The sequence below is a fragment of the Scyliorhinus canicula genome, chromosome 20, assembly GCF_902713615.1.
Source record: "Scyliorhinus canicula chromosome 20, sScyCan1.1, whole genome shotgun sequence".
Taxonomy (NCBI): domain Eukaryota; kingdom Metazoa; phylum Chordata; class Chondrichthyes; order Carcharhiniformes; family Scyliorhinidae; genus Scyliorhinus; species Scyliorhinus canicula.
Window position 1 is genome coordinate 11,998,923 of NC_052165.1, and position 26,977 is coordinate 12,025,899.

At 46.4% G+C, this 26,977-nt stretch overlaps 1 protein-coding gene across 9 annotated transcripts in view; it reads left to right on the plus strand.

The window, feature by feature from the left end:
* Nucleotides 1-26,977, plus strand: part of LOC119954680 (suppressor of tumorigenicity 7 protein homolog) — a 207,832-nt gene that overhangs the window by 112,890 nt on the left and 67,965 nt on the right. For all 9 annotated transcript variants that reach the window (XM_038780146.1, XM_038780137.1, XM_038780139.1 and 6 more), the window contains 2 exons: nucleotides 9,762-9,844; nucleotides 24,689-24,848. In XM_038780146.1, coding sequence (XP_038636074.1) covers nucleotides 9,762-9,844; nucleotides 24,689-24,848 — 243 coding nt within the window. The remainder of the gene's footprint in view (nucleotides 1-9,761; nucleotides 9,845-24,688; nucleotides 24,849-26,977) is intronic.

Below are 26,977 nucleotides of genomic sequence, written 5' to 3' on the forward strand. Positions count from 1 at the left end.
TTTTCCAGAGTTTTGTCTTGGAAGAGATTTATTTCCCGTGGTGAAGGGGTTTGGAATACAAGGAGAAAAAATGGAGAGAATAATCTTTTTTTGTCGCGGGAGACATTTTAAAAAAAAAATGTGTTCATGTAGTTGCTTCATATGGTTAAAACTTCACAAAGCTTCACATACTGTAAACTGCATTTGAGGTGCATGGACTCTCCTCGAGTAGGTAAATTCAGCAACCAGTATATGTTCGCAATACCTTGGCCGGATTTCTCCGGCTGTTGCGATTCTCTTTTCCCACCGACAATGCACCCACGCACTCGGGTTTCCCGACGGCGCGGGTGGCTTCAATGGGAAAGCCCGTTGACAAGCAGCGGGAATAGAGAGGCGCGCCGCCATGAAACACGCAGCTGGGAGACCGGGAAATTCGGCTCCTTATTTTTTAACGTGCTTATTCCAAAACAGCCTAAGATTTCAGAATCAACCTTTAACGTCGAAGTTATTACACAGAAGCTTTCTCGGCGTTCTGCCCTTCCTCCACATTGCAGGCTTTCGAGGGAAAACTTTCATTTGTTTTTGTTGGAAATCTCACAAATCATTTTTAATCAAGCTCACTCCAAGGCCACCAGGGGGATTTTCAGCATCGACCTGCATGCTCCTGGTGAAATTCTTGAATTAAAGACTTTCTTTATTGGGTATTGTTTCTGTTTCTCAAGCTGCATAAACCATTTTGTAAAGGAGCGGGGAACTGCTGACTAGTTGTAATTGGCAATAAAATCATCTGACCCTGGGGAATTTCATGCACCGGTCTGTTGAATTCCTCTTTTGCATTCTTCTAAAGTGAGGGATGCCCCATGAATCTATTCAAGATGCATTGGCATGTAATCCGGGATATTGTGAAGCAAAATCATACCAATATAATTGCAAAATACTGAAGAATCTGTAGTAGTATTTGACTAAATTGGGGCTACACCACTCCTGTGTGAGATGTGCCACACGCTCTCCTACACGCACTTGGCACAATCTTTTACAGAGCAAATTGATCAGCCTTCTTTTCAAACTCATGTCAGTAACGTTTCCTGTTTCTTATAGTAAATAAAAGAAGTAACTATTGTTAAGATATCAGAGCACAGGCAGCATGGTGACACAGTGGTTAGCACTGCTGCATCAGGGCAGCATGGTGGCACAGTGGGTTAGCCCTGCTGCCTCACGGCACCGAGATCCCAGGTTCGATCCCGGCTCTGGGTCGCTGTCCGTGTGGAGTTTGTTCATTCTCCCCATGTTTGTGTGGGTCTCGCCCCCCCAACCCAAAAGATGTGCAGGCTAGGTGGATTAGCCAAGCTAAATTGCCCCTTAATTTAAAACAATGAATTGTGTATGCTAAATTAATTTTTTTTTAAAAAGCACTGCTGCCTCACGACGCCGAGGACCCGGGTTCGATCCCGGCCCCGGGTTACTGTCCGTGTGGAGTTTGCATATTCGCCCTGTGTCTGCGTGGGTATCACCCCCACAACCTAAAAAGATGTGCAGGGTAGGTGAATTGGCCACGCTAAATTGCCCCTTAATTTGGAAAAAAGAATTGAATACTCTAAATTTTTTTAAAAATCTTAGACCAAACCCCAACCATTGTTAGAATATCGGACAAGAATCCCAAATACTGTTTTTCAATTTGTAGAACTGAGGAAAGGATACTTCACCCCAGGGGTGGTGACATGACCAAAAGGCATCTTTAAGTTAAAACAAACTTTAATTTAAATACAGAATTAACCGCATTAACATCAAAGAAAATAGCTTTACAATTATCAGTTAGACAGTTCTTAAACACAAGGAAAAACTTACTATCTATACCTGCTAGTAACTCCAATTGAGCAATCTCCAATACAGTTGAAATGCCACTTCTAAATAAAGTTAACAGAACAAGTTTTCTTGTTTTTCTGTGCAGACCTTTGGAGAGAGAGAGACCCTTTTAGGAACGACCTGAAAATCCTTCTGTCTTGTCAGACTTCTGTTCAACCTGACGGCATTTGGCAAAACTGCTGTTCAACTTAAACACTTCTAGCAGACTGCAAAACTACAGACAGACCTGGCTCCTCCCGTTAATTACATAATTTGTATCCCACTATGATGCTGCTTAGTTAGTACTACAAACAATCTCTCAAATTATCTACTCCAGGGAATCTTCCTATTTTCTTATTTTATGACAGTATGGTTCATCATGGGTTACCCATAACGGGGGTCATCGTTCAGATGATTGCTGTATTGCAACATAAATATTCACTGACAAAAAGGTGTTTCTGTAGATGAAGACCACCAATTGAACTGTGCTTAATTGGAACAGTTAATTAAATCAGAGATAAGATGCAATCCATGAACCATCTTTTATCGATAGGTCCACATGATATGAAACTTTACGTTAGCTGTCTTCTATTAACTTGCTCAGTCCATCACAGAGAAATACTGAAATCTTGAACCAACTAATTGAATTGGAAGCTTTTGGGTATGAAATGCAAGGCCTGGATTTTCGCTCTCTGGTGGGGAGCGCAGAGTCAAGACTTTTACCCGCTCTGCAAACTCAACACAAGAGAAAGTGGCCCAACATGTCAGATTTTCGATCTGGGATGACGGTGTTCCATGGAAGACTCCTGAATAAGTACGAAGGCTGTCAAATACCGAGATGAGTATCAAAGCCAGAAAAGAAAGAGAGAAACATAAAACAGCCCTCCTGCCCTCACCCCTTGCACCCACCATGCCCCATCCATGCCAGCCCATGCAACATGCAACCTCATGTTCCTTACCCACCCGCATGCCCCCTCGCCCTCCATGCCAACCTACATCCTTCTACCCACTATCATGGCTCCTTATACCCTCCATGACAACCTTTGCCCCACCCACTCTCATGGCCCTTTATCGCCCTATGTAAACTTAGTCGCAACTCATGGCAACCCATGCCTCCCAGCCATCACTTTTTGCCCTCGCACCTACCATGTTAACTTAGCCAGCATTCATCTTGGGAAGACCTGAGGACCCTTGCCGAGAGTAACTAAAATCAAGTTCCAAGTATCTATTGCAGACTTTATTTTTTTTTTAAATACTCCCATTTATAAAAATCCATTTACTATATTTGCATTCTTTCAACTACATTATCCTTTATAATAACAAATATTTAACACAATTGAATAATCCTTTATTAAAAACTAACATTGGAATTCATAGTCCCACTACAAAGAGTTCATAACCACTGAGGAATTGTCAAATAACTGAAATTATTGTAATAATAGACAGTTGTGAAATCTGTCCTGCAGCACTGATCAGTAATGGTAGTCCAAAGGCACAGAGTGAAATTGCAAGCAGTCTTTTTTTTTAACATTCCAGACTGTTTTTCAAAGTTAAAGTGCAGGGATTTTAAAAGTCTTGACAGCTCCCTTTGACAATGCACCGTGATACATTTGACAATTTGTTTCAACAGCTTCCCTTGACAGTCCATCTTGACATTTTTGACAGTTGCTTTTGACAGTTCTAATGACCTTCACAGTTTGTGCTCTTTCTACACACATTTATACCTACTTTTATGAATCTCAGAAGGCGCCTGGCTTGCCTCCAAAGGGTGCCTGACCTTAAAGGGCATCCGACCTTCCCCACAATTGTCCGGAGATCAGATCCAGAAGGGTACCCTGGCTATCCAAGTGAATATACAAAGTTCTGACCTTCTATCAGATCAAATCTGCACACAACTGTCACGCTAAAGAATGGAGGTAACTGCTTATTTATATGGCCGGTTGCTGCTGTGAAATGCGCATACACGAAACGTGACACCACCCCATTCCCGACTCCGTGAATGTGTTCGGTGCCGTCTTTGGGGACGGGACCTCTGATGGTTCAGCTCGTTTGCCATTTTCAGAGAAGCTTTCCATCATTGCGAAAATTCAGACTCAAGTATGCAGCAGGTACTGGGATAATATTGACTGGTAGAACTAATATTATGAGGCTGCAAAGGCAATTTAAGTGCTCCTCAACATATAGTCATGAAGAAGGAAGTCATGGTCTTCGTTTAAAGTTTAAAAAAAAACATCGGGTAATGGAGAATAAATCAGCGCAGTTTGCATTTAAGGTGGAAGATCTGCTGGGCGATACTTAAAATTCATTAGGAAAATATTGTTCTGAACTTACAGCGGTTGACTAAGGAGGCCTTGTCGAAGGACTTACACAATGGCACTTGCTTGATCTGTAGGTGGGGCTAGCATTATGAACTTTCAGCCTGAAGCTGAACACATAACTGGATGTTACTCCAAATGTTCAGGACATTGCATAATCGGGTTACAGTATAAATTAATGTGGGAAGTTGTCTATTTTTTATTGAAACTGCTGGTTATGCACTTTGGTAATGCGCCTGGTATATTAGAGTGTAAAGCGTTGCCCATGTTTAAACTGAAAGTTTGTTGGCTTCTGTCACATTTTTGAGCGACATCTTACTCTGGTAAACTGCCTGGAAGGAATGGCCTGAGAATTATTTTGCCCCACACAGCTTGGGTCACCAGTGCCCCCTTGTGTTGACAATGAGGTGGTGGCAGTTTTAAATCCGTTGTGTAAAGTTGGTCTGCAATGGGAACAATTGACTCTGAAACGAATGTTGAGATTTTGTTTTTAAAAGTTCCCTTTTCAAATCTTAAAGTTTGATAAATCATATTAAACACGTGCAAGTGTTACCTTCAGGCTCCTTCATTATTTTGCTCAATTTATACCTTTTAACTTCTTACTAGCTCAGGGTTCACAAGATGATAGCGATCATCTACTGGGTCCCAGAGAGCAGGGAAGAGGCAGAAAGCTGCAGCTGTGGCCGGCATCTGGCAGGAAGAAACTGAACCGTGGGCCGCTGCAGCAACACGTCTATGAGAGAGAGCGAGGCCAAACACAGTCAGTTTGCCCTAAGAGGGTAATTGGTTTGCCTGGACAAATGTTATCGATGTGTCACTCAACCATGGCCAAGTTGCATCAGATCTTCAAAATGCTGCTAGTCAAGAAGTTCCTATTAGGACACAGGCAGCACAGCATTGGATTACCTTACGTTTATGGAGGGTGGTATTTTGGAGTACATACAAGGGAACTTTCGAATAATCATATCTGGCGGTAATAGCAGCATGGGTGCAGGTTACAGCAGCAAATTAGAGGGGATGAAGCAGATAAAGGCAATGTTGCGGATTTAGACATGGATAGAATTTGTGACAGTAAGGTTACGGGGCCAGTACACCATCTCCGGGGCATTTAGCGCAGAAAGTTTCAATGTGAAGCTTTGTAAATTGAGCAGAATGTACTTACTGTTGATGAATATTGCCTGGATTTACAGCTACTTGCAGCCTGGAAAGGTTTTTGTATTCTGCTTCTGTTCTTTAATGTGGAAGGAGCAGTGCTCCGAAAGCTCGTGTTTGAAACAAACCTGTTGGACTTTAACCTGTGTTGTAAGACTTCTTACTGTGCTCACCCCAGTCCAACGCCGGCATCTCCACATCAGATCTATAATTTGACATTCATTGTAATGTTGTAAGTGGCCTCAACCCCTGTATAAGGACAAGGAAATTTTATCTATGCTTCCTGCTCCTTTGATACGTTTCAGTGACCAATGCAGCACCTCTTGTCTTGGGATCAAGCGAGGGTAGCATTGGGTATTGATGTTGAACGTGAGGTCAAATAGCCTGCAGACTTCAGTACCTAAGCTCAAACAAAGGAATAACCATTTGGGTGAGGTAGAACCATTGAACCATAGAAACGTTACAGCACACGAGGCCATTCGGCCCATCTTGTCCATGCTAGTCCAAGGACACCCAGTAGCCCTTTCTAATCCCACCTTCCTGAACCCGGTCCATGGCCCTGTAGCTTACAGCACAAGGTGCAGGTCCAGGTACTTTTTAAAAGAGTTTATGCTCCCTGCCTCCACCACCAACTCAGGCAGTGAATTCCAGACACCTGCTACCCTCATGTCCCCTCTACACTTCTGTCCACTCATTCTTCCCCTCATAATTTTGTACACCTCAATCAAGTAGCCTTCTTTGTTCCAAGGGAAATACGCCCAATCTATCCAATCTCTCCTCGTAGCTAGGCTTTCCTAGCCCTGACAACATCCTTATAAACCTCCACTGCCTCTCTCCAGAGCAGTTACACTCCTCCTGTACATAGAACATACAGTGCAGAAGGAGGCCATTCGGCCCATTGAGTCTGCACTGACCCACTTAAGCCCTTACTCAACATTAAGTCCCTACTTCCACCCTATCCCCGTAACCCAATAACCCCTCCTAAACTTTTTGTTTGGCCACTCAGGGCAATTTATTATGGCCAGTCCTCCTAACCTGCACGTCTTTAGACTGTGGGAGGAAACCGGAGAACCCGGAGGAAACCCCCCCGACATGGGGAGAGCGTGCAGATTTTGCACAGACAGTGACCCAGCGGGGAATTGAACCTGGGACCCTGGCGCTGTGAAGCCACAGTGCTACTCACTTGTGCTACCGTTCTGCCCTGATGTAATGTGGTGATCAGAACTGGGCACAATACTCCAGCTGTAGCCTCACCCGTGTTTTATACAATTTCAACATTGTATCCTTACTTTTAAATTCTATACCTCTTTAAATTAAGGAGAGCATTCCATATGCCTTTTTTTTTACAACCTCTTCTGTTTGAACTGCTGCCTTTAGGAACCTGTGTACTTGTATGCCAAGATCTCTCACTTCATCTACCTCTCAATATACTCCCATTTATTGTGTACTCCCTATAAGTCTGAGAACACGCACTGACGGATTCAAAATCAGCATCTTCCCACCCCAGACTCCCTGAATGACCCTCTTATAGACTGAACTGACCTATTCACACACCTTCTCTACCGAGTAGTACTACACTCCGTATGGTTCACCCGATGCCTGTGTATTTACATTGTGTATTCATCTATGTCCTATGTTTTTTCATGTATGGAGCGATCTGCCTGGACTGTACGCAGAACAATACTTTTCACTGTACCTCTTCACACAAGACAATAAATCAAATCAAAATCTAGATTGTTGATGTGGTGCTATGATTGTGAAGCAGTCAATAATGGCAAGAAGCAGAAGGATTTGTGTCATTTGTAAACTGCTTAGTAATATAGTTTATAGTTTGCATTTGATCACACAAAGATCTTTGCTGAAGGTCATTCTTCAGAACTATATTTGATGCATTTGAGTCAACTTTGCTGGACACTTGTTATTGCCTGAGTGGTTTACACTTTGGAATATTTAAAAGGTGTATCGAGGTTAAAACTTTTTGAAAATAACCAGTCATGTTGTAAATATTATGAGGGAGGGGGTCCAACCCCTGACCCAAGAACATTGGCTGGGCCTCTGGATTACTAGTTAAATGGCATTACCACTGCACCGCCCTCTAGCTCTCCTCGGTTCACTCGTTTGTATTCAGTAATATCAGGAGTTCCTGACATGAAATGGCCCTTTTACCTTTGTAACCTGTTGCCCATTGGCATCGGAGTATTGTTGCCAATTAATGATGATGCTCTTAGAGTCGCCAGGTATCAAAATATACCACCGCAAGGCTTTACCGGATAATGATCAAAGGACCACACAACCAGTTAGGCAGTTCAAGTTCAACGGTGGTTTATTTACACACAAGGATTACTTCGACATGCAACATAAAACACTACACCTAACACTAACAAGTGTTAAACTACACCTAACAACTACAATAACCTATACTTAACTTCAGGGCAACCGCTCTATGCAGATGAACAAGGCCTTTGTCCGGATCTTGCGTGGCTGGGTAGAAGAAGTGGCTCTGTTTCTGCTGGGCTCATCCGTCTGGTAGCGATCGTTGGTCTTGAACTTATCTGTCTGGTTATCATAGAATTTACAGTGCAGAAGGAGGCCATTCGGCCCATCGAGTCTGCACCGGCTCTTGGAACGAGCACCCTACACAAGGTCAACACCTCCACCCTATCCCCATAACCCAACCCAACACTAAGGCAATTTTGGACGCTAAGGGCAATTTATCATGGCCAATCCACCTAACCTGCATATCTTTGGACTGTGGGAGGAAACCGGAGCACCCGGGAGGAAACCCACGCACACACGGGGAGGATGTGCAGACTCCGCACAGACAGTGACCCAAGCCGGAATCGAACCTGGGACCCTGGAGCTGTGAAGCATTTGTGCTATCCGCAATGCTACCGTTATGCTGCACATGGGTTGGCATAGGCCAGATCCAAGAGAGACCGAGCACATGGCTGTGTCTCTTCTTATCCCTCTGGGATTTCGCGGTCTTTGGGGCGGTCCTTAACTTGGATCCAATAATTCGACAGGCTTCGATCACTGCCTTCGATTTTGGCCAATAAAGGAGCGGGTGCCTTGATGGCTGGGCGTGCCCTTGGCGGTCATTGACCGTGGCTGTTTGGGCTCTCTGAGTAAAGAGAGTGGCGCCGATTAGTCTGTACCTGTATCGGTTACCTGAGTACAGTTCTTTTGTTCTGGGGAAATGGGCCATTAGAATGCAAACAAGCGGGGGTTTGATCGCGGCTAGCTATCTGTGTTGCAAATACACACAGAAGCTCTGAGTCTGTCTGAATCCTGGGTTGGCCATAATTCCCATGGTATTTGCAGGTGGCCATCTGAGATGACTACAACCTTCTCACCTGAGTTTACACATGGGTGCATTTTAAAAGGCAAATGCTGTTTATCTGTACATCTTTAGCAAAATGGCAAGTGGTCAGTGAGTTGTCTTCGGCTTTGCTCTTGTACTGCATAAGCATTCCGAGTACGTCATTGACTGAAGCATAGGCGGTGGGTACTCAACAGAGGACGATAGAGTCTATTTCTCAAGCAGCGAAGATGTTTTAACTCATGAGTGGGATAATATTTGTATCTGGCTGTGTACCTGACGATAGCAAGGTTGGGAGGTATAGGACCAGATGAGACTACCGCAGACCATCTGGTCAAATTCTGTTTGCGCAATGTGTTTAATATTTACTAAAATAACTTTCACTGCTCAATACATATACAAATCATAAAGCTCACGATAAATGCTTCTCACCCATAAATGTAATGGCTGTTATCCAGATTTTGTTCTGTTGCACGTTTGTGCATCAATAATTCTGTGACTCAGCTTGAAAGATTCTCCACCATACCTTTCTGTATCGATCTGTACCTTTCTGTATGTTTCTGTACCTGCTCCTCATACACATGATAAATCAAGAATATAAAAATAAGGCCGAATATTTTTGAAAAATTATCCTCTGGACATGGGTGTTTTGTTGCCCAACCCTAATTGCCCTGAGAAGGTGATAGTGGATTTTCTTCTTGAATCTCTGTTGTTGTTTGCTCAGTTTGCAGTCAGTTTACAGCAGGTTTCATTCCTCACAGAGGAGGAAGTAGTGAATTAGTTGGGGCTTTACAATAATCTCCACAGCTTTGTCTCTATTGAGACTGTTTTATTCTTAGTTCCAGGCCTTTATTCTTTGGAAAACTGAAATCAAATTCACGAACATGATGTTTGAACTCTGGCTAACACATCTGTTTTACACAGAAGTTAAACTCTTAAGACAAGCACTGTTTTCTGAAAACTATCTATAATTGTAAATTACAAGATAATACATGGAAATCTGTAACACAAATATACATGTTCTATGCAATGATCGGATAGTATAATTGGATAAAATTGAAATTTAAGATGAATGATAAGTTTTATTAACTCCTGTAGAACTGTTTTTGCCTTTGAAGATGAATGTTAATGCATCTTTCTCTTTCTTTTTGCAGTGAGTATGTTTTTGAATACATTAACACCCAAATTCTACGTTGCTCTGACAGGCACATCATCTTTGATCTCCGGGCTTATTCTGGTGAGTAAATATCCTTAATAGTAATAATATGGTCATAAATAGTGGTTACTGAATCAGTTGGAGGGCTATCCAGCCTGCTGGCGATCCCGTCTAACATACTTCACCTGTTAAAAAATTCTTGGTTTCCTGTAAGGATTTTGATGCTAATGCTTCTATAGATTCTGAGTGGAATTTTCTGAAAAAAATATCATAGGCGTAGGGCGGAATTCTCCGACTCCCCGCAGGATCGGGGAATCGCCTGGGGCCGGCGTAAATCCCGCACCCGCCGTGGCCGGAATTCTCCGCCACCCGGGAATCGGCGGGAGTGGGAATCGCGCCGCGCCGATCGGCGTGCATTCCGCGGCGATTCTCCGGCCTGCGATGGGCCGAAGTCCCGCCGCTGACAGGTCAATCCCGCCGGCTTGAATTAGAGCAACTCTGGTGCTGGCGGGATTGGCGGCGCGAGCGGGCACCCGGGGTCCTGTGGATGCCCCCACGGTGGCCTGGCCCGCGGTCGGGGCCCACCGATCGGCGGGCGGGCCAGTGCCGTGGGGGCACTCTTTTTCTTCGCCATGGTGGAGGCGGAAGAGACCCCTCCTCCGCGCATGCGCCTGTGGTGACGGTCAGGCGAAGGCCTTTCGGCCAGTCCCGACGCCGGGCGGCGGGCGTCAAAGGCTGTTGGCGCCGGTTTTGGCGCCAGTCAGCGTGGTGCCAACCACTCCGGCGCGGGCCTAGCCCCCAAAGGTGCGGAGACCCGATGCCGGAGTGGTTGGCGCCACTCCGCTAAGCTGGGACCCCCCGCCCCACCGGGTAGGGGAGAATCCCGGCCCTGGTTCCGAGGAAGCTTTCACATAAGGGTTTACCCGGCAATTGGCCAGAAATACTAACTTCCTCTGGACAATTGCGTGGGCTGGGGAACATCTGAAAGAAGCAATTTAAACTGCTAACTGCAGATGGTCCCACCAGTTTTACCCCGATAGTTACTCTGAAAGAATTAGAAGGCAAAACACACATCGAACTCCATGGTAACTATTTAAAAATCCAGATGCAGCCTCGCACAGGACACCCTGCACACACACGCCCCCCCCCAGGTGATCCTCCCCTCCGGTCTGGTCTGACACCTCTTCCCCCACCCGACCCCTTGCCCCCCCTTCCCTTTACCCGAACACCCCACCTCATCGTTTCTGACTGGATCCTGGTATAACCCGAACCCCCCCTCCCCTGTCTGACTGGATATTGGTCTGAACACTGTTGTTGAAAACTCACCACTATTCTTAGAAGTCCCCCTATACCAAAAATGCCGACATTCTAAATGGTGAACAGGGATTCTCACTCCCTGACTCCTATGCAGACTTAGGTGGTGCTATTCAGATCAAACTATATTTTCAAATTATCCCCCGGTATAACCCATATCTTCATAGAAGAATTTTACCTACTTACCACTTAGTAGCATCGATATCCTGGGTCCTGCGTTGCTAAGTAAGTAAAGTAGGCTTAGGAATAACCGCTGTTTCAGGTTAAAACTTTTAAGTTATTTTATTATATTTTTTTCTTTTAAAAGCTGCAACCACTGTCTTTACAGAAAAGTAAAAAGATCTTGCTTCTGGATCCTTCTGGTTGGTTGAAGGGACCTTCAGGCCCAACTTGACAATCAATCTTCTTTTTAAAATCTGGTCTTCTTTAGATGTATTCGCCGTTCTGCTCGGTTGCTATGCTCTATCTTTCCCATGTACCGAGCTGTGAGAGCTGGCTCTGCTTGCTGTCTCTGAGCTGTTTCTGCCTCCTCTTTACATTCTGGTCTTCCTTAGATGTATTAGCTGTTTTAGCTCGGCTGCTTTGCTCTGTCCCATGACCGAGCTGACTGTAAGCTGACTCTGCTTCTCTTGTTCCTTCTCTGCTTCTCTGCCCCTTTCTCAGGGTTTATATATTTTTCTAACAGTTATTAAGTTTTTATAACTTTATTGTAAAGTAACTTTTATTTCACTTGGATTGTAAAAGGTACCTTTAATCTAAATTTTTCTAACATGACTAAGTATTCATTTTGGGCATGACCTCAGCCCATAGATCTCTGATTACATTGTTTCCTTTGTGATGTTCAAGAATGCGTTGATTTCAATAAGGGTGTGAATTTTGGTTCCCGTCATTTCTGTAGTTTTATTATCGAATTGTGTCCCTAGCTCATAATTTTGACTTTGATTTGGGCCTAATTTGTGTTCTCGTAGACATGTTGTCTCCAGTTTTCTTTAATTTACCTGATGTTAGCAAAATTTCACACCTAGAATTGTCGCCTAATTCAACTGAACCTTTATCCATTCTTTTCCACCTGCTTACTAAGATAGTTAATTTCAGTGAAGGTGTGAAACATTGCCTTTAGCTGTATGCTAAAATCCACTTGGTTATGACTTGAAAGACTTGCCTGTTTTAAACATTCGTCACCTAATTCAACTGAAAAATTATCCATTCCTTTCCAGCCGCTTAAAAATAATTAACTTCAATTAACTTCATTTAATTAGGTGTGAAATATTACTTATAGCTGTATACTAAAATCCTGTTTTGTTTTGTTTGCTAAGCCTGCCTGACCAAGGCTATCTGCATTTTACGATCCTCTCCTGGCAGCTGCTGTTAACCCTTTATGGGGTTTTTTCCCCTATATTCTCTCATGTTTCTCTTAAATCAGGTATTGCCAGACTTCCATGTTTCAAATGACATATCTTTCCATATTTTCAATTACAACACCCCCTTCGCAATTTGGCCCAACCACCCATCCCCACCTTGTCTGAGTGTACGCTGGTCTGCCGCTGGAGGAGAATTGGTTTGGAATTTTGTTCTCTCTATTTTGATGGTGGGTTAAAGGCGGATGAAGTTTCCGGACGGCAATGTTCGGCACCCTATTTGCGATCATTACCATCTCATGCATGCTAATTAGAAGATAATCTCGCCAGAATGTCCTCCAAATTAGGTTCCCCACCAGCGGGAACTTAGAATGTTCAGCAGTTTTACGACTGTGTACAAGTAGCGAGCTTTACCGCTTCCATAGCTTTGAGATAATTACTTTCACCTTCTTGGGGACCTCGCGTAACTTCACTTGGTAACAAACGCAATGCCAAGGCTGGAAACATGATGCACATGAAGGCTGGGAGGGTGAATAGGTGCGACGGGAGGGTGGAAGTGTGGAGAAATGACTGGATACACGAGGCAATCTTACTGGGGAAGTGAGGCCGAGTGTTCGGGGAAGTGAGCAGGTGGTGGTGGGGGTTGGGGAGGGGGCTCAGTGGGGTGCTGGGGGTTAACTCAAGGTACCGATGATTAGAGTGAATAGTCAAAGTGAGAGGGGGGGGCGTGGCATGCAGTAGGGTGGCAGGTCCACGGTGGGTGTCTGGTATGTGAAGGTGCCATCGGGGGGAGGACTAGACAGATAGTTTTGACATTGGGAGGGGGAAAGGTGGACGAGAGGATGGCAACGGGTGTCATCTCTGAGGGGAGCAACGCCAAATGAAGGTGGATCATGATAGGGTCCAGGGTAATGGAAGGAGGTACAAGCATGGTAGAGGGGAAAGGAATGGTGATATTGGGTGGACCTATGATGATGGGGAGAGATTACGCTGTGACAGCGAGAGGTTAGAAGGTGGTGTAGTGAGTTTGAAAGGTGAAGAGCACCATTTTTCCATTCTGACTTTGACCATGCAGTTAGTCAGTCAGTGAGATCCCGCACAGTAGGAGGAGCAACTTTTCAGGGGGAGGGGGGGGGATTCAAGGTCAGCATAATTGGTCAGCTGAAATGACTTCCTAATAATTATGGGGCAACCGGGTATCGCTCATGCTCAGTTGTGTTCTCCTATCTGTGGTGAAGCCCGCATTGCAGCAGGTTTATTCCTGACTCATGGGACTCAATAACATTGTGATCCCAACACGGTCGCTGTTCATTCTGTGCCATTTGCCATTGGCTGCAGTCAGAGGCAGGGATAAAGGGAGGGAGAGAGGTGAATACCTCTAAAAGCAGCTGGTGGATGGCAGCCATCTCGCGACTCCAAATCTCCATCCTCCCGGATGAATCGTTTTGGCTGACAAAGGCTCAAGCGGTTAGTCTTTCTTTGCTGCCAAGGCAGTGGTCTCTCTATAGAGTCTCTAGGGTAGTGGAGGCAAGCAGAATAGTGTCAGATGGAGGCCTCTTGTACATGACTCTCACCACCCTGGTCAAAGAGCAATGTCTCTATATGCATACATGTATGAATGGAGGAACACCCATCTCCGGTCCTCCAGGATATCCTTTACCTGGAAGGAATGGGATGGGGATGCCATGTCTGGGAAGGGATTTGTTGTGGCTTGCCGTCTTTGAGATGAAGGGAAACCTGTAAAGGACATGCTCACTAAATGCATCGCTTCAATTCGTTCACACATCCATGGAGGCGTTGGTGATACAAGTTGCAGAAAACCCTACCTTGTTAATGACTCTCATCCAGATGAAAAGAAGGAGGGCACAAGGCCATGAGGATCGAGTTTCTAAAGGTTAAGAGGCTGGTGAGCATGGACCACTTCACTGACGAGCATTGGTCCAACCGTGAATGTATCGCTGGCAGTGCTCTTATCCAGAAATGAGTGGAAGGCAACACTGGAGGTGCCCTTGTATTTCCCGGGATGTGATTGCTCACGTCTGCCAGCTTCTCGGTATGAGCCATGGCCATAAGGAGTCTGGAGGAGTAATGCCTGCGATGAGTGAATGCCTTTCTGGGTGTCTTTTAAAAATGGCATCAGGACCTTTGACCCCATGAGTGGCCACCCAGCAGGAACCACACTGACGTTCCTGCCTACCACTGGACTTGGTCTCCAGAGTGGAAAATTCTACCCAAGGAATATCCACTGCTGAAACGTTTCTAAATGGGTTATTGGAACTGCTTCTTGACTTGTTCAAGAAGGGGAGTAGAGATAACCCCGGTAACTATAGGCCGGTGAGCCTAACGTCTGTGGTGGGTAAGGTCTTGGAGAGGATTATAAAAGATACGATTTATAATCATCTAGATAGGAATAATATGATTAGGGATAGTCAGCATGGTTTTGTGAAGGGTAGGTCATGCCTCACAAACCTTATCGAGTTCTTTGAGAAGGTGACTGAACAGGTAGACGAGGGTAGAGCAGTTGATGTGGTGTATATGGATTTCAGTAAAGCGTTTGATAAGGTGCCCCACGGTCGGCTATTGCAGAAAATACGGAGGCTGGGGATTGAGGGTGATTTAGAGATGTGGATCAGAAATTGGCTAGTTGAAAGAAGACAGAGAGTGGTAGTTGATGGGAAATGTTCAGAATGGAGTTCAGTTACGAGTGGCGTACCACAAGGATCTGTTCTGGGGCCGTTGCTGTTTGTCATTTTTATAAATGACCTAGAGGAGGGCGCAGAAGGATGGGTGAGTAAATTTGCAGACGACACTAAAGTCGGTGGAGTTGTAGACAGTGTGGAAGGATGTTGCAGGTTACAGAGTGACATAGATAAGCTGCAGAGCTGGGCTGAGAGGTGGCAAATGGAGTTTAATGTGGAGAAGTGTGAGGTGATTCACTTTGGAAAGAATAACAGGAATGCGGAATATTTGGCTAATGGTAAAATTCTTGGTAGTGTGGATGAGCAGAGGGATCTCGGTGTCCATGTGCATAGATCCCTGAAAGTTGCCACCCAGGTTGATAGGGTTGTGAAGAAGGCCTATGGTGTGTTGGCCTTTATTGGTAGAGGGATTGAGTTCCGGAGCCATGAGGTCATGTTGCAGTTGTACAAAACTCTAGTACGGCCGCATTTGGAGTATTGCGTACAGTTCTGGTCGCCTCATTATAGGAAGGACGTGGAAGCCTTGGAACGGGTGCAGAGGAGATTTACCAGGATGTTGCCTGGTATGGAGGGAAAATCTTATGAGGAAAGGCTGATGGACTTGAGGTTGTTTTCGTTAGAGAGAAGAAGGTTAAGAGGTGACTTAATAGAGGCATACAAAATGATCAGAGGGTTAGATAGGGTGGACAGCGAGAGCCTTCTCCCGCGGATGGAGGTGGCTAGCACGAGGGGACATAGCCTTAAATTGAGGGGTAATAGATATAGGACAGAGGTCAGAGGTGGGTTTTTTACGCAAAGAGTGGTGAGGCCGTGGAATGCCCTACCTGCAACAGTGGTGAACTCGCCAACATTGAGGGCATTTAAAAGTTTATTGGATAAGCATATGGATGATAAGGGCATAGTGTAGGTTAGATGGCCTTTAGTTTTTTTTTTCCATGTCGGTGCAACATCGAGGGCCGAAGGGCCTGTACTGCGCTGTATCGTTCTATGTTCTATGTTCTAAGTCCAGGAGAGGTCTGCTTTCTTTTTCAATTACATAATGCCAGTCATGACTCGGGACATCTCAAAATGCCGTACAGCCAATGAAAATACTTTTGGTGTAGTAATGGTGGAAACATCACACCGTTGCAATGTAGAAATTGCAGCAGCAGGTTTGCACACAGCAAGCCCCAACAAAACAATAATGTATTGCTGATTGTATCAGCCACTTCAGTGTCTTTGATTGAGGGATAGAAATCGGCCAGGAGAACACGGATAGCTCCCCAGCCTTTCTTCAAAACCACGTCATAGGATCTTTTACCCGAGAGAGCAGACTGAGTTTTGTTCCAACAGTGCAGCACTCCCTCAGTACTGCACCGGATTGTCGGCCTGTATTTCTGAACTCGAGTCTCTGGAGTGGGACTTGAACTGACAATCTTCTGACTCAGATGGGCAGGATAAGCTGAACTGCAGCTGAACAGTTGAGTTTTATGTGCTTTTGTTTGCACCACCTGTTGGATCCTTCTCCCATTTTCAAGCGACTGAATATCTTTAGGATGTTGAATCATTAGAAGGGGCGCAGGTACAGCAGTGGACAGCACTCATTTTGTTTGGTGTAGTTTACAGAAGAATTTTTAGCATACTGTGTTTACCAGCACACTGTCACACTTTTTGTACTCCTTCACATGTCTGCTGCTGATTTCAAAGCACTTCACCCTGAGCTTATTGAAACGTGGTGTAATATTTTGATGCATCTCCAAACAGTGCAGCAGTTTATCTGAGATCACATTGTCTGTTCCGACACAAATTGAGGTCAGCCTTTAATGGGTTTTGAAGCCTTTTATCCATACTGAAGCTGAGTTGAGTGAAGTTGTGTTAAACATTATTGTTCACATCTACCAATCTCAGGGTTTATGAGCATGATTACCTGGCACATATGCTTATTTTGTTGCACAAGTCCAGTCTTGCTGTAATTAGCAAATTCAACGTTTTTGATGCCATTCTGAAGATAGTACAGTCGCCTGCTTATTCATTATTCATTTGTCCTAATTGCTCACTCAGTTCGAACACTTGTCTTATTGACATTTCTGGAATTTAGCATTGGCTTTATTGTCTTCTTCTCCACTGCTGTGGCATTGTTCGCTGCTGGTGTGATGGTTTGCTTGTGCTGGCCGTTCCCTAGCTTGTCATAGTCATGCAATGAAAGAGCAGTATTTATGGTCAGGAGGTAGAAGTGTTGTGTTTGTGGTGCATTTAACTGCTCCACTCTTATTTAAATTGTCAATGAAGCAGTAAGTGCTGGAAATACCCAGCAAGTCTGGTGGCGTCCTTGGAGATGAAAGCAGAGTTGGGGGGGGGGGGATTTTTCGCTTCCATTCTTGGGGGACAGAAATGCGGAGGAACATAAACTCTAGGAGCAGGAGTAGGCCATCTAGCCCCTCGAGCCTGCTCCGGCATTCAATAAGATCATGGCTGATCTTTTTGTGGACTCAGCTCCACTTACTCGCCCGCTCACCATTACCCTTAATCCCTTTACTATTCGTTTACTGGAGGGAGACTAGCCCCAAAACGGATTTTACTCCGGCATGATTTCCCTGTTGGATTGACCCCGCCCACTGCCAGTGACGCAATGGGATACCCATTTGCAGACATTTATATGTCATTATCAGACATTCATGCCTGATAGCCCCAACCCCCCTCCCCCCACGTTAACCTGTCCATTCATACTAGCACCCGGTGAGCAGATCCCATTGGAGGCGCACAGTTGATTACAGCACCCCTCGTGGGGAAGGGTCGCTGCCCGGGAATTGCCAAGGAGGCAATGCTAGTGACGGATGGGGTATTCCGGGTGGGCTTCGATAGTGGGGTGGGTGTTTTCATTTCTATTTTTTTTTACATCTTGCAGACGGAGCAGACCCAGCAAGACGTTGTGGGACTCGCCCCTTCACTTCACTTTTCTTTTGGTTAAGTATTTTAAAATACGGCGAGAAAACCCGGCAGTGCCGCCGGAGGGCTGTAAGACCATAAGACATAGGAGCAGAATTAGGCCACTCAGCCCATCGAATCTGCTCCGCCATTCAATCATGGCTGGTATTTTTCTCATCCCCATTCTCCTGCCTTCTCCCCATAGCCCCCTGATGCCCTTATGTTCCGCTTTTCTGCACATCATTTTTAAAAATAAATTTAGAGTACCCAATTTATTTTTTCCAATTAAGGGGCAACTAAGCGTGGCAAATTCACCTACCAGGCACAACTTTGGGTTGTGGGGGCAAAACTCATGCAAACACGGGGAGAATGTGCAAATTCCACACGGACAGTGACCCAGAGCCGGGATGGAACCTGGGACTCAGCGCCGTGAGGCAGCAGCACTAACCACTGCGCCATCATGCTGCCTTCCTGCCCATAAGGACACTTGCCAAAAAAATCTCAAAACTCCACCCAATGTCTCAACAATACTTTTCACTGTATACCACTACATCTGACAATAATAAATCAAATCAAGTCATATGTGATTCCAATTCAGAAGGAAAAGAGTTCTTAACTAGTCATACTTTACTCGAAACATTAACTCTTTCTCCCGCCACAGATGCTGCCAGACTTGTTGAATATTTGCGGCATTTTCTGTTATTTAGCATATTTCCAGCATCTGCAAGTTTTTCCTTTTGAGTTCTCATTGACGTTGTTTTATTGGTCTGCCTGACTCACTTGTGAAATCCTGTTTGGATCTGTTGTAGGATTTCAGCTGGAATGTGAAGCTGTGGCATTTCTGTGCTTGTTTTATCTATTAATTTGGAATCGGCCTGTGCAAAGATAACTTCAGCCTTTTGGAGTTAAGAACCTTGCCGTTATTTTGGAGAATGATTTGGTGGCGTCATGGTAGCACAGTGGTTAGCACTGTTGCTTCACAGCGCCAGGGACCCGGGTTCGATTTTCAGCTTGGGCCACTGTATCTGCGGAATCTTCACGTTCTCCCCGTGTCTGCGTAGGTTTCCTCCGGGTGCTCCGGTTTCCTCCCACAACCCAAAGATGTGCAGGTTAGGTGGATTGGCCATGCTAAATTGCCCGTAGTGTCCGAAGGTTAGGTGGGGTTGCTGGATTACAGGGAGAGGGTGGAGGTGTGGGCTTAAGGAGGGTGCTCATTCAAGGGCCAATGTGGATTCGATGGGCCGAATGGCCTCCTTCTGCACTGTGAATTCTATGATCTATGATCAGCCACCTCTTCACTAAGGTTGGATCTCACTGCACTTAGCGTGGGGTGAGCAAGCATCAAGTTTGCGCAAAGGGTTTGTTTTTGTTTTGTTTAATATTTTTGAACTAAAAGACATTTGTTGGGACAGCTGGTTGGTTAAGCTCACTGTACATTCCTGGGCTGATAAAGTGGGCTGGCAAGGCAGTAATGCACAGGAAGTGGAGTATGTTACATTCATCACTAATGAGATAAAGATGTCATACCCATAGGTGATGGATCAAAGATAATACAGTGCCATCTGACAGGCTTCATTACTTGTGTTCTCCTCAGCTCTGTATGTCACATCAGTGATGCTGAGAGTTCTTTCCTTTAAGTGATTCAACACTTACCACCCTGCTGGGTGACCTTTGATAATTGCAGGATCTGTCAGGAAATTGCACATAAACCGTTTCAATATAAATACCTATCCAAGTGATTTTAAAATGTCTGTTTTATTACAGCATCACATTGTGTTCTGAAATCCATTAACGTGGTCACAATGTAAACAGCCCCTCCTCTTTGTTAACACCATGAATCGTTTATGTGGGGTAGAAGCTTGGGGTTTACTATTGGGTGTATTCAACACGTGGCATGGCAGCAAAATTCTCACCCTCACATTTCACTCACCTGTCTGCGCACACTTTCACAAACTGAAAAGAGATTTATTGAACATATTTTCACCAAGATGGTACAGCTTGAACGTTTTTAAACAATACTTTCGTGATTTATCAGGTGTTTAAAACTCAATGGTAAATCTAGGGGTAGAATTTTTATTGCCGTTCTCCCAATTATCTGCTATAGCTTGGGTAGAAATCGCTGGGGAGCAGCATGAGCCACCATTGACACTGTCCCTCCAGGGTTTCTGCTGAGGTTGCACTGAGAGATCCCCTATTTAAGTTCTACCCCTCTGTTGATTACCCTTATATCAGCGCACATTCCTCAAGGATGTTAAGAAAGCTGATTTAGTGAAAGATGAAAAAGGGAAAAAAAAGCTTTTCAATAACATTTTTATTTGATGGAGTATTAAAATTATCGTTTTGACTGTTCTTCCACCAGTAGGTCAGAGCAAACTTGCATTTTTGGCATCTTTTGAATCTCACTGTGTGAGTTTGAATCTGAGTCAGTGTGAGTGAATCTGAGTGTGTGTGAGTGTGAATCTTAGTGTGCGAGTGTGAATGTGAGAGCAAGTGTGAGTCTGAGCGAGTGTGAGTGAATCTGACTGTGTGTGAGTTGATTTCCCAAAACACTCCGTAGCTAATTGCGCTGGTTTGAAATCGAGGCCGGAATTCTCTAGCCGTTGTGATTTGCTTTTACCGCCGGCAGTGCACCCCTGCCCGCGGGTTTCCTGGTGGCATGGCTGAGTTCAATGGGAGATCCCATTGACAAGCGGTGGGGGTATAGAATCCCACCGCCAGCGAACGTCGCCGTCGCCGAGATATACACGGCTGGGGGGAGCGGAGAATCTAGCCCTTAGTCTCTGATGTAATGTAGGTGTCACTTTGTGCACAGGTAGGATGCACAGACATCAATGAAATCAGTGACGAGATAACCTGCTGTAGTGGAGTTTGTTGAGGAATATATATTGGGTGAGCTCACTCCTGGTAAATTAAGGCTGACCATATCCTAATAATTCTTAAAGGACAATGATGTGGGCTGAGAGAAGTTGTAAACAGTACCATCTGCAGAAAGGCAACAAAAAAATTGCCAATATCTCTGACCTGGAGCGAAGCAGTTTTGAATTTTGTAGCTCTATCTGACTGATCCTCGACACCTCGGTGCAGGTTAGGGTGGTGGTTTCCCAGTGATTGACATTGCTTTAACCAAAATAATGGGTGGAATGTCCCGCCGACCAGGGTAGCAGGATCCCGCGCCAGATACTGTGCTCGGAAGCCCATTCATTATGCAGTGGCCCTTCTGGTGCCCCAGACTCGACATGTATGCTCAAGGAGTTGCGTCAATGCCAGATTCATCAGTCGCATTCACAAGACAGCCCTTAACGTCACCCAAGCACAACGCAACGCCATCCGTGCTCTCAAGACAAACCGCAACATCGTCATCAAACCAGCAGACAAAGGAGGGGCCAACGTCATACTGAACAGAACGGACTACTGCAAAGAAGTGTACCGACAACTCAACAACCAGTTACCCGCGGATCCGACCAAGGAACACACCTGCCAACTCAACAGGCTGATCAAGACCTTGGATCCAGACCTTCAGAGCACCCTACGTGCTCTCATCCCACTTACTCGGTTTGTTCTCACTGGAACAACGGAGGTTGAGGGGCGACCTGATAGAGGTCTACAAAATTATGAGGGGCATAGACAGAGTGGATAGTCAGCGGCTTTTTCCCAGGGTAGCGGGGTCAATTATTAGGGGGCATAGCCTTCAACACATCATCGATGAAGATGAAAATCTTGCCAATGTCATCCCCACACCCCCACTACTTGCCTTCAAACAATCGCACAACCTCAAACAAACCATTGTTTGCAACAAACTATCCAGCCTTCAGAACAGCGACCACGACACCACACAACCCTGCCATGGCAATCTCTGCAAGACGTGCCAGATCATCGACATGGGTACCACCATTACACGCAAGAACACCACCCACCAGGTACGCGGTATATACTCTTGCAACTCGACCAACGTCGTCTACCTCATACGTTGCAGGAAAGGATGTCCCAAAGCGTGGTAAATTGGCAAGACCATGCAGACGCTGCGACAACGGATGAACGGACATCGCGCGACAATCGCCAGGCAGGAATGTTCCCTTCCAGTCGGGGAACACTTCAGCAGTCAAGGGCATTCAGCCTCTGATCTCCGGGTAAGCGTTCTCCAAGGCGGCCTCCAGGACGTGCGACAACGCAAAATCGCCGATCAGAAACTTACAGCCAAGTTCCGCACACCTGAGTACGGCCTCAACCGGGACCTTGGATTCATTTTGCATTACATTCACCCCCCACCATCTGGCCTGGGCTTGCGAAGTCCTACCAACTGTCCTGGTTTGAGACAATTCACACCTCTTTAACCTGGGATTACCCCTCTCTCTGGATGTGAAAAGACTTAATTACCTGCAAATGCTCGCATTCAAAACACTGTCTGGCATCTTTGACTTTGTCTATGTTTCTGGAACATACCTCTCCATTCACCTGAGGAAGGAGCAGTGCTCCGAAAGCTAGTGTTTGAAACAAACCTGTTGGACTTTAACCCGGTCTTGTAAGACTTCTTACTAAGTATATACCAGCAGAGACCAGCAAAACATTGGCGTGAAATTAGTTTCTTTAAATATCTTTCCCATGCTATATCTCTCAAGCCATACCCATCCCATTTCTTTCATCCCTCCCAATTCATCTCCCTCCCATCTCCCATACCATCCACTTTTCTATCCCATCCCCCTTCCACACCTCCCAAGATGTCGTGATTTCTGCCTTCCATGCCGCATCACTATCTCTGTCCCATTCCATCCCACCTCCTTTATTGGCCCCTAACTCCCTCCCATGTCATTCCCTTCCCCATAACAATGCCCCCCCCATCCTTCCATGCCATCCATGTTCTCTTCCCCATCTAGCCCCTGTCCCATGCTGTCCTCCAAAACCCCTCCTCATCATCATCTAGAGCAGAGTAGGTGAGGGTGACGGAGGCCGGGGGAGAGTGGCAGTGACGGAAGCCGGGAGGGGAGTGGCAGTGATGGAGGTCAGGGGGAGGTGGCCGTGACGGAGGCCAGGGGAGTGTGGCAGTGACCGGGGGGAGTGGCAGTGAAGTAGGCCGGGAGAGTAGTGTGGCAGTGACCGGGGGGAGTGGCAGTGACAGAGGCTGGGAGGGGAGTGGCAGTGACGGAGGTCAGGGGAAGGTGGCAGTGACGGAGTCCGGGGGGGGGGGTGGCAGTGACCGGATGGGGAGTGGCAGTGACGGAGGCCGGGAGAGTGGTGTGACAGTGACGGAGGGGGGGGGGGGGGGGGGGGGGGGGGGGTGTGTGTGTGTGTGTGTGGCAGTGACCGGGGAGAGTGACCGTGACGGAGGCCGGGGGGGTATGGCAGTGTTAGAGGTCAGCGGGCAGGGGCAGTGATGGATACCGGAGTCAGTGACAGTGACAGAGGCCGGGGGAGTATGGCAGTGTCGGAGGTCAGCGGGCAGGGGCAGTGATGGATACCGGAGTGAGTGGCAGTGACGGAGGCCGGGGGGGGGAGTGGCAGTGACGGAGGCCGGAGGGAGTGGCAGTGTTGGAGGCCGGGGGGAGTGGCAGCGTTGGAGGCCGGGTGAGTGGCAGTGACGGAGGCCGGGAGAGTGGTGTGGCAGTGACGGAGGCTGGGGGGTGTGGCAGTGACCGGGGGGTGGCAGTGATGGATACCAGGGTGAGTGGCAGTGACAGAGGGGGGGGACCGGGGGGGAGTGGCAGTGATGGATACCAGGGTGAGTGGCAGTGACCGGGGGGGAGGGAGTGGCAGTGATGGATACCAGGGTGAGTGGCAGTGACGGAGGTCATGGGTGAGTGGCAGTGACGGACAAATAGCATGCGTGCATTTCAGGAAATGCTTGTGGATCTGTGGGGCTTTAGAGGGAGGCGGTGGAAATCTGGTCCTTACCTGGTCCGACCTACATGTGACTCTAGATCCACAGCAATGTGGTTGACTCTTAACTGCCCCCTCAAGTGCAATTGGGGATGGGCAATAATTGCTGGCGCAGCCGGTGACGCCCATGTCACATTCACTGTAAATACGATATGAGAATGTGTAATATTTTTTAATATTAATATTTCACGTTGATGGACCCTACTCTCTCTGGTGCCAGAAACTTTGTACTACTTTCAATTGACTGAGTGCAGGGGGGGGGGGGGGGGCATAGTCTAAAAATCAGGGCTAGACTGATCAGGAGAGATATTAGGAAGAACTTCTTCACTCAAAGGGTGGTAGAGGTTTGGAACTCTCTCCCGCAACCAGCAGTTGAAGCAAGATCAGTTGTTAATTTTAAATCTGAGATAGATAGATTTTTGTTGAACAAAGATATTAAGGGATATGAGCCAAAGGCAGGTATCTGGAGTGAGGTCACAGATCAGCCATGATCTCATTGAATGAAAGACTTGAGGGGCTGAATGGCCTATTCCAGCTCCTATGTCTGCACGTATACTCATCCTCATGAACGGTCAACAGAGAATAAGTGGAACTGCTCCCTATTTATCTTTGAATAAATGTATAATAAATGTCACAATGAATTTACTTGGTGCATGACTTTTCAGTGCTAAACAATTGTTTTACACTTGGGGCAGGTGGTATCCACCACAAAAGCAGTCTTAAAGGTTGTGTCAGATTCCCAGGTTTAATTGACGATTTGAATTTTCTTTGTTGTACAGATATTTGAATGGTGGTATTTTCGAAAGTATGGAACATCATTTATTGAACAAGTTTCAGTCAGCCACTTAAGGCCATTGCTTGGTGGGGTGGACAGCACTGCCCCCAGCAACTCCACCTCCAACAATGGAGATACAGATTCCAACAGGCAAAGTGTATCAGGTAACCACACAGCATGACCATTCTTTGAGATCGTTCCTTGTTTAATTTTAAAATGCTGTGGGCACTTTGTGTGCCCTAAGATGTTTTTTTTTCTCCAGTAAAAGACCCATTGGCTATTCCTAATGCAGGGTACCATACTTGAGGCCAAAGACGTAAAGTTTGAACGCGAATCGCCATCTACTCCACCAATCAAGGCTTCTTTTTCAAGCATTTCTTCCCCAGAGCTTCCTTCCTCAGCATCACCCCCCTCCTCCTCCCTGCTTTTATAAGTCTCCTTAACATCATTTTCTTCGCGTTCACTATTGCTTCCTCCTCCAAAACTATTTCCCTATCTTTTCCTTTTGCTTCGGGATCTCTATTTGTTCACCATCCTGTAAAAGATAGCTCCCTATGTGTGGGGAAGCAGTATAGAACTATAAGCCGTTGAGTGATGGGTTGGGGAAGAAGTAATGTTCACAGAGAATTAATAGGCAACCAAGTGAATCATAAATACCCTTCAGTGTGTTAAGCTGATATTAAACATGGTAAATACTCATAGAATTATGGGTATATGTTAAATAATATGCTCTGTGGAGGTAGGTAGAATGTAAGTTAAATTAAATGATGCTGACCATGTGAAAATGGTAAGTGGCATTTAACCTTGAATACTTAGTCCGAACCTTTGTAGCATTTGAACATTCTCACCTTCTCACAGTTTCATAGAACCCCTACAGTGCAGAAGGAGGCCATTCGGCCCATCGAGTGCTCTGACCCTTTGAAAGAGCACAACACCTAGGCCCAATCTCTCGCCCTATGCCCATAAACCCACCCAACCTTTGGACACTAAGGAGCAATTTAGCATGGCCAATCCACCTAACCTGCATATCTTTGGACTGTGGGAGGAAACCGGAGCACCCGGAGGAAACCCACGCAGACACGGAGAGAAGGTGCAGACACCGCACAGTGACCCAGCCGGGAATCGAACCTGGGATCCTGGAGCTGTGAAGCAACTGTGCTAACCACTATGCTACTGTGCTGCTCACCTATGCCACTGTGTTGCCCACCATGCTACCGTGAGGCAGCAGTGCTGACCACTGAGCCACCGTGCTCCGAGTTTGAGAAACCTAGGGGGCAATTCTCCGCTCCGCGGACCAGGTGCCCACGCCGTGGTGAACGCTGTCATGTTTCACTGCGGCACGAACAGTGCCCGGGCACGTCCTATTCTGCCTCTCTCTTTCCCCCCCACCCCCACCCTGAGCGTTCCCACAGATTCCAGGGGTGGATAGCGCCGGCGGGACCCTGTCGTGTCGGAGCGGCCGCTCGGCCCATCCGGGCCGGAGAATCGCCGCTCGCCGTTTGTGCTGATTCTCCAAGCGGCCCGGCACGATTCGCGCGGTGCTGGTTTCGGGAGGGGGGGGGCTGACAATCGCATGTGGGGGTCGGAGCGGCGTGGGGCGGTGCCCCGGCGATTCTCCCACCCGACCTGTGGGGGGGAGAGAATACCGTCCTAAGTGTGGTCGAATTAATGAAAGACATTGAATCCTAGTGCCACGGGTGGCAAATTGACATTGCTGAACTATGAGGGCCAATTGTGGATGTATGCAGCAGATCTATATTGTAAAAATCTGAAAGGTTCACTGAAGGGTTGATTCCTGAATGGACAAGGAGCTATGGGAACAGAGTAGGATAGTGATGAAGTGAATGGGAATCTCATTGCTTCATTCCTGTACTGTAAAAGTTTGTAATTACTGTGGAATATCATCTGTGGAAGCTACACACATTCACATCAAATTCCTCAGATCGTCATGTTAACAAAAACATAGGCCAGAAGCTTATGTGCCAATTAACGGCCACTGAAGGGCCATTTGCCACTCAGGCTCAATTTGTAGGCTGGCCGGCAGACGAAAGCTCAGGAGGAGTACCTGGAAATAAAGGAAGTTCGATCTCGAGCGGGAAGGTGGGGAAGGGGCCTCCAACAGAAGCTCCCTTCTGACTGGGAATGCCCTCCCCTGAAGGCCTGATGACCTCTGGAACTTCCACCCCAGAGTGGCCTATCACCAGAGACCGCGATCGACCCCCGACACTTACCTTTTTCTCCAGTCCCCGTGACTTACTGCCAGGCAGGTGTTGATTGATTGGCTGGCATCACT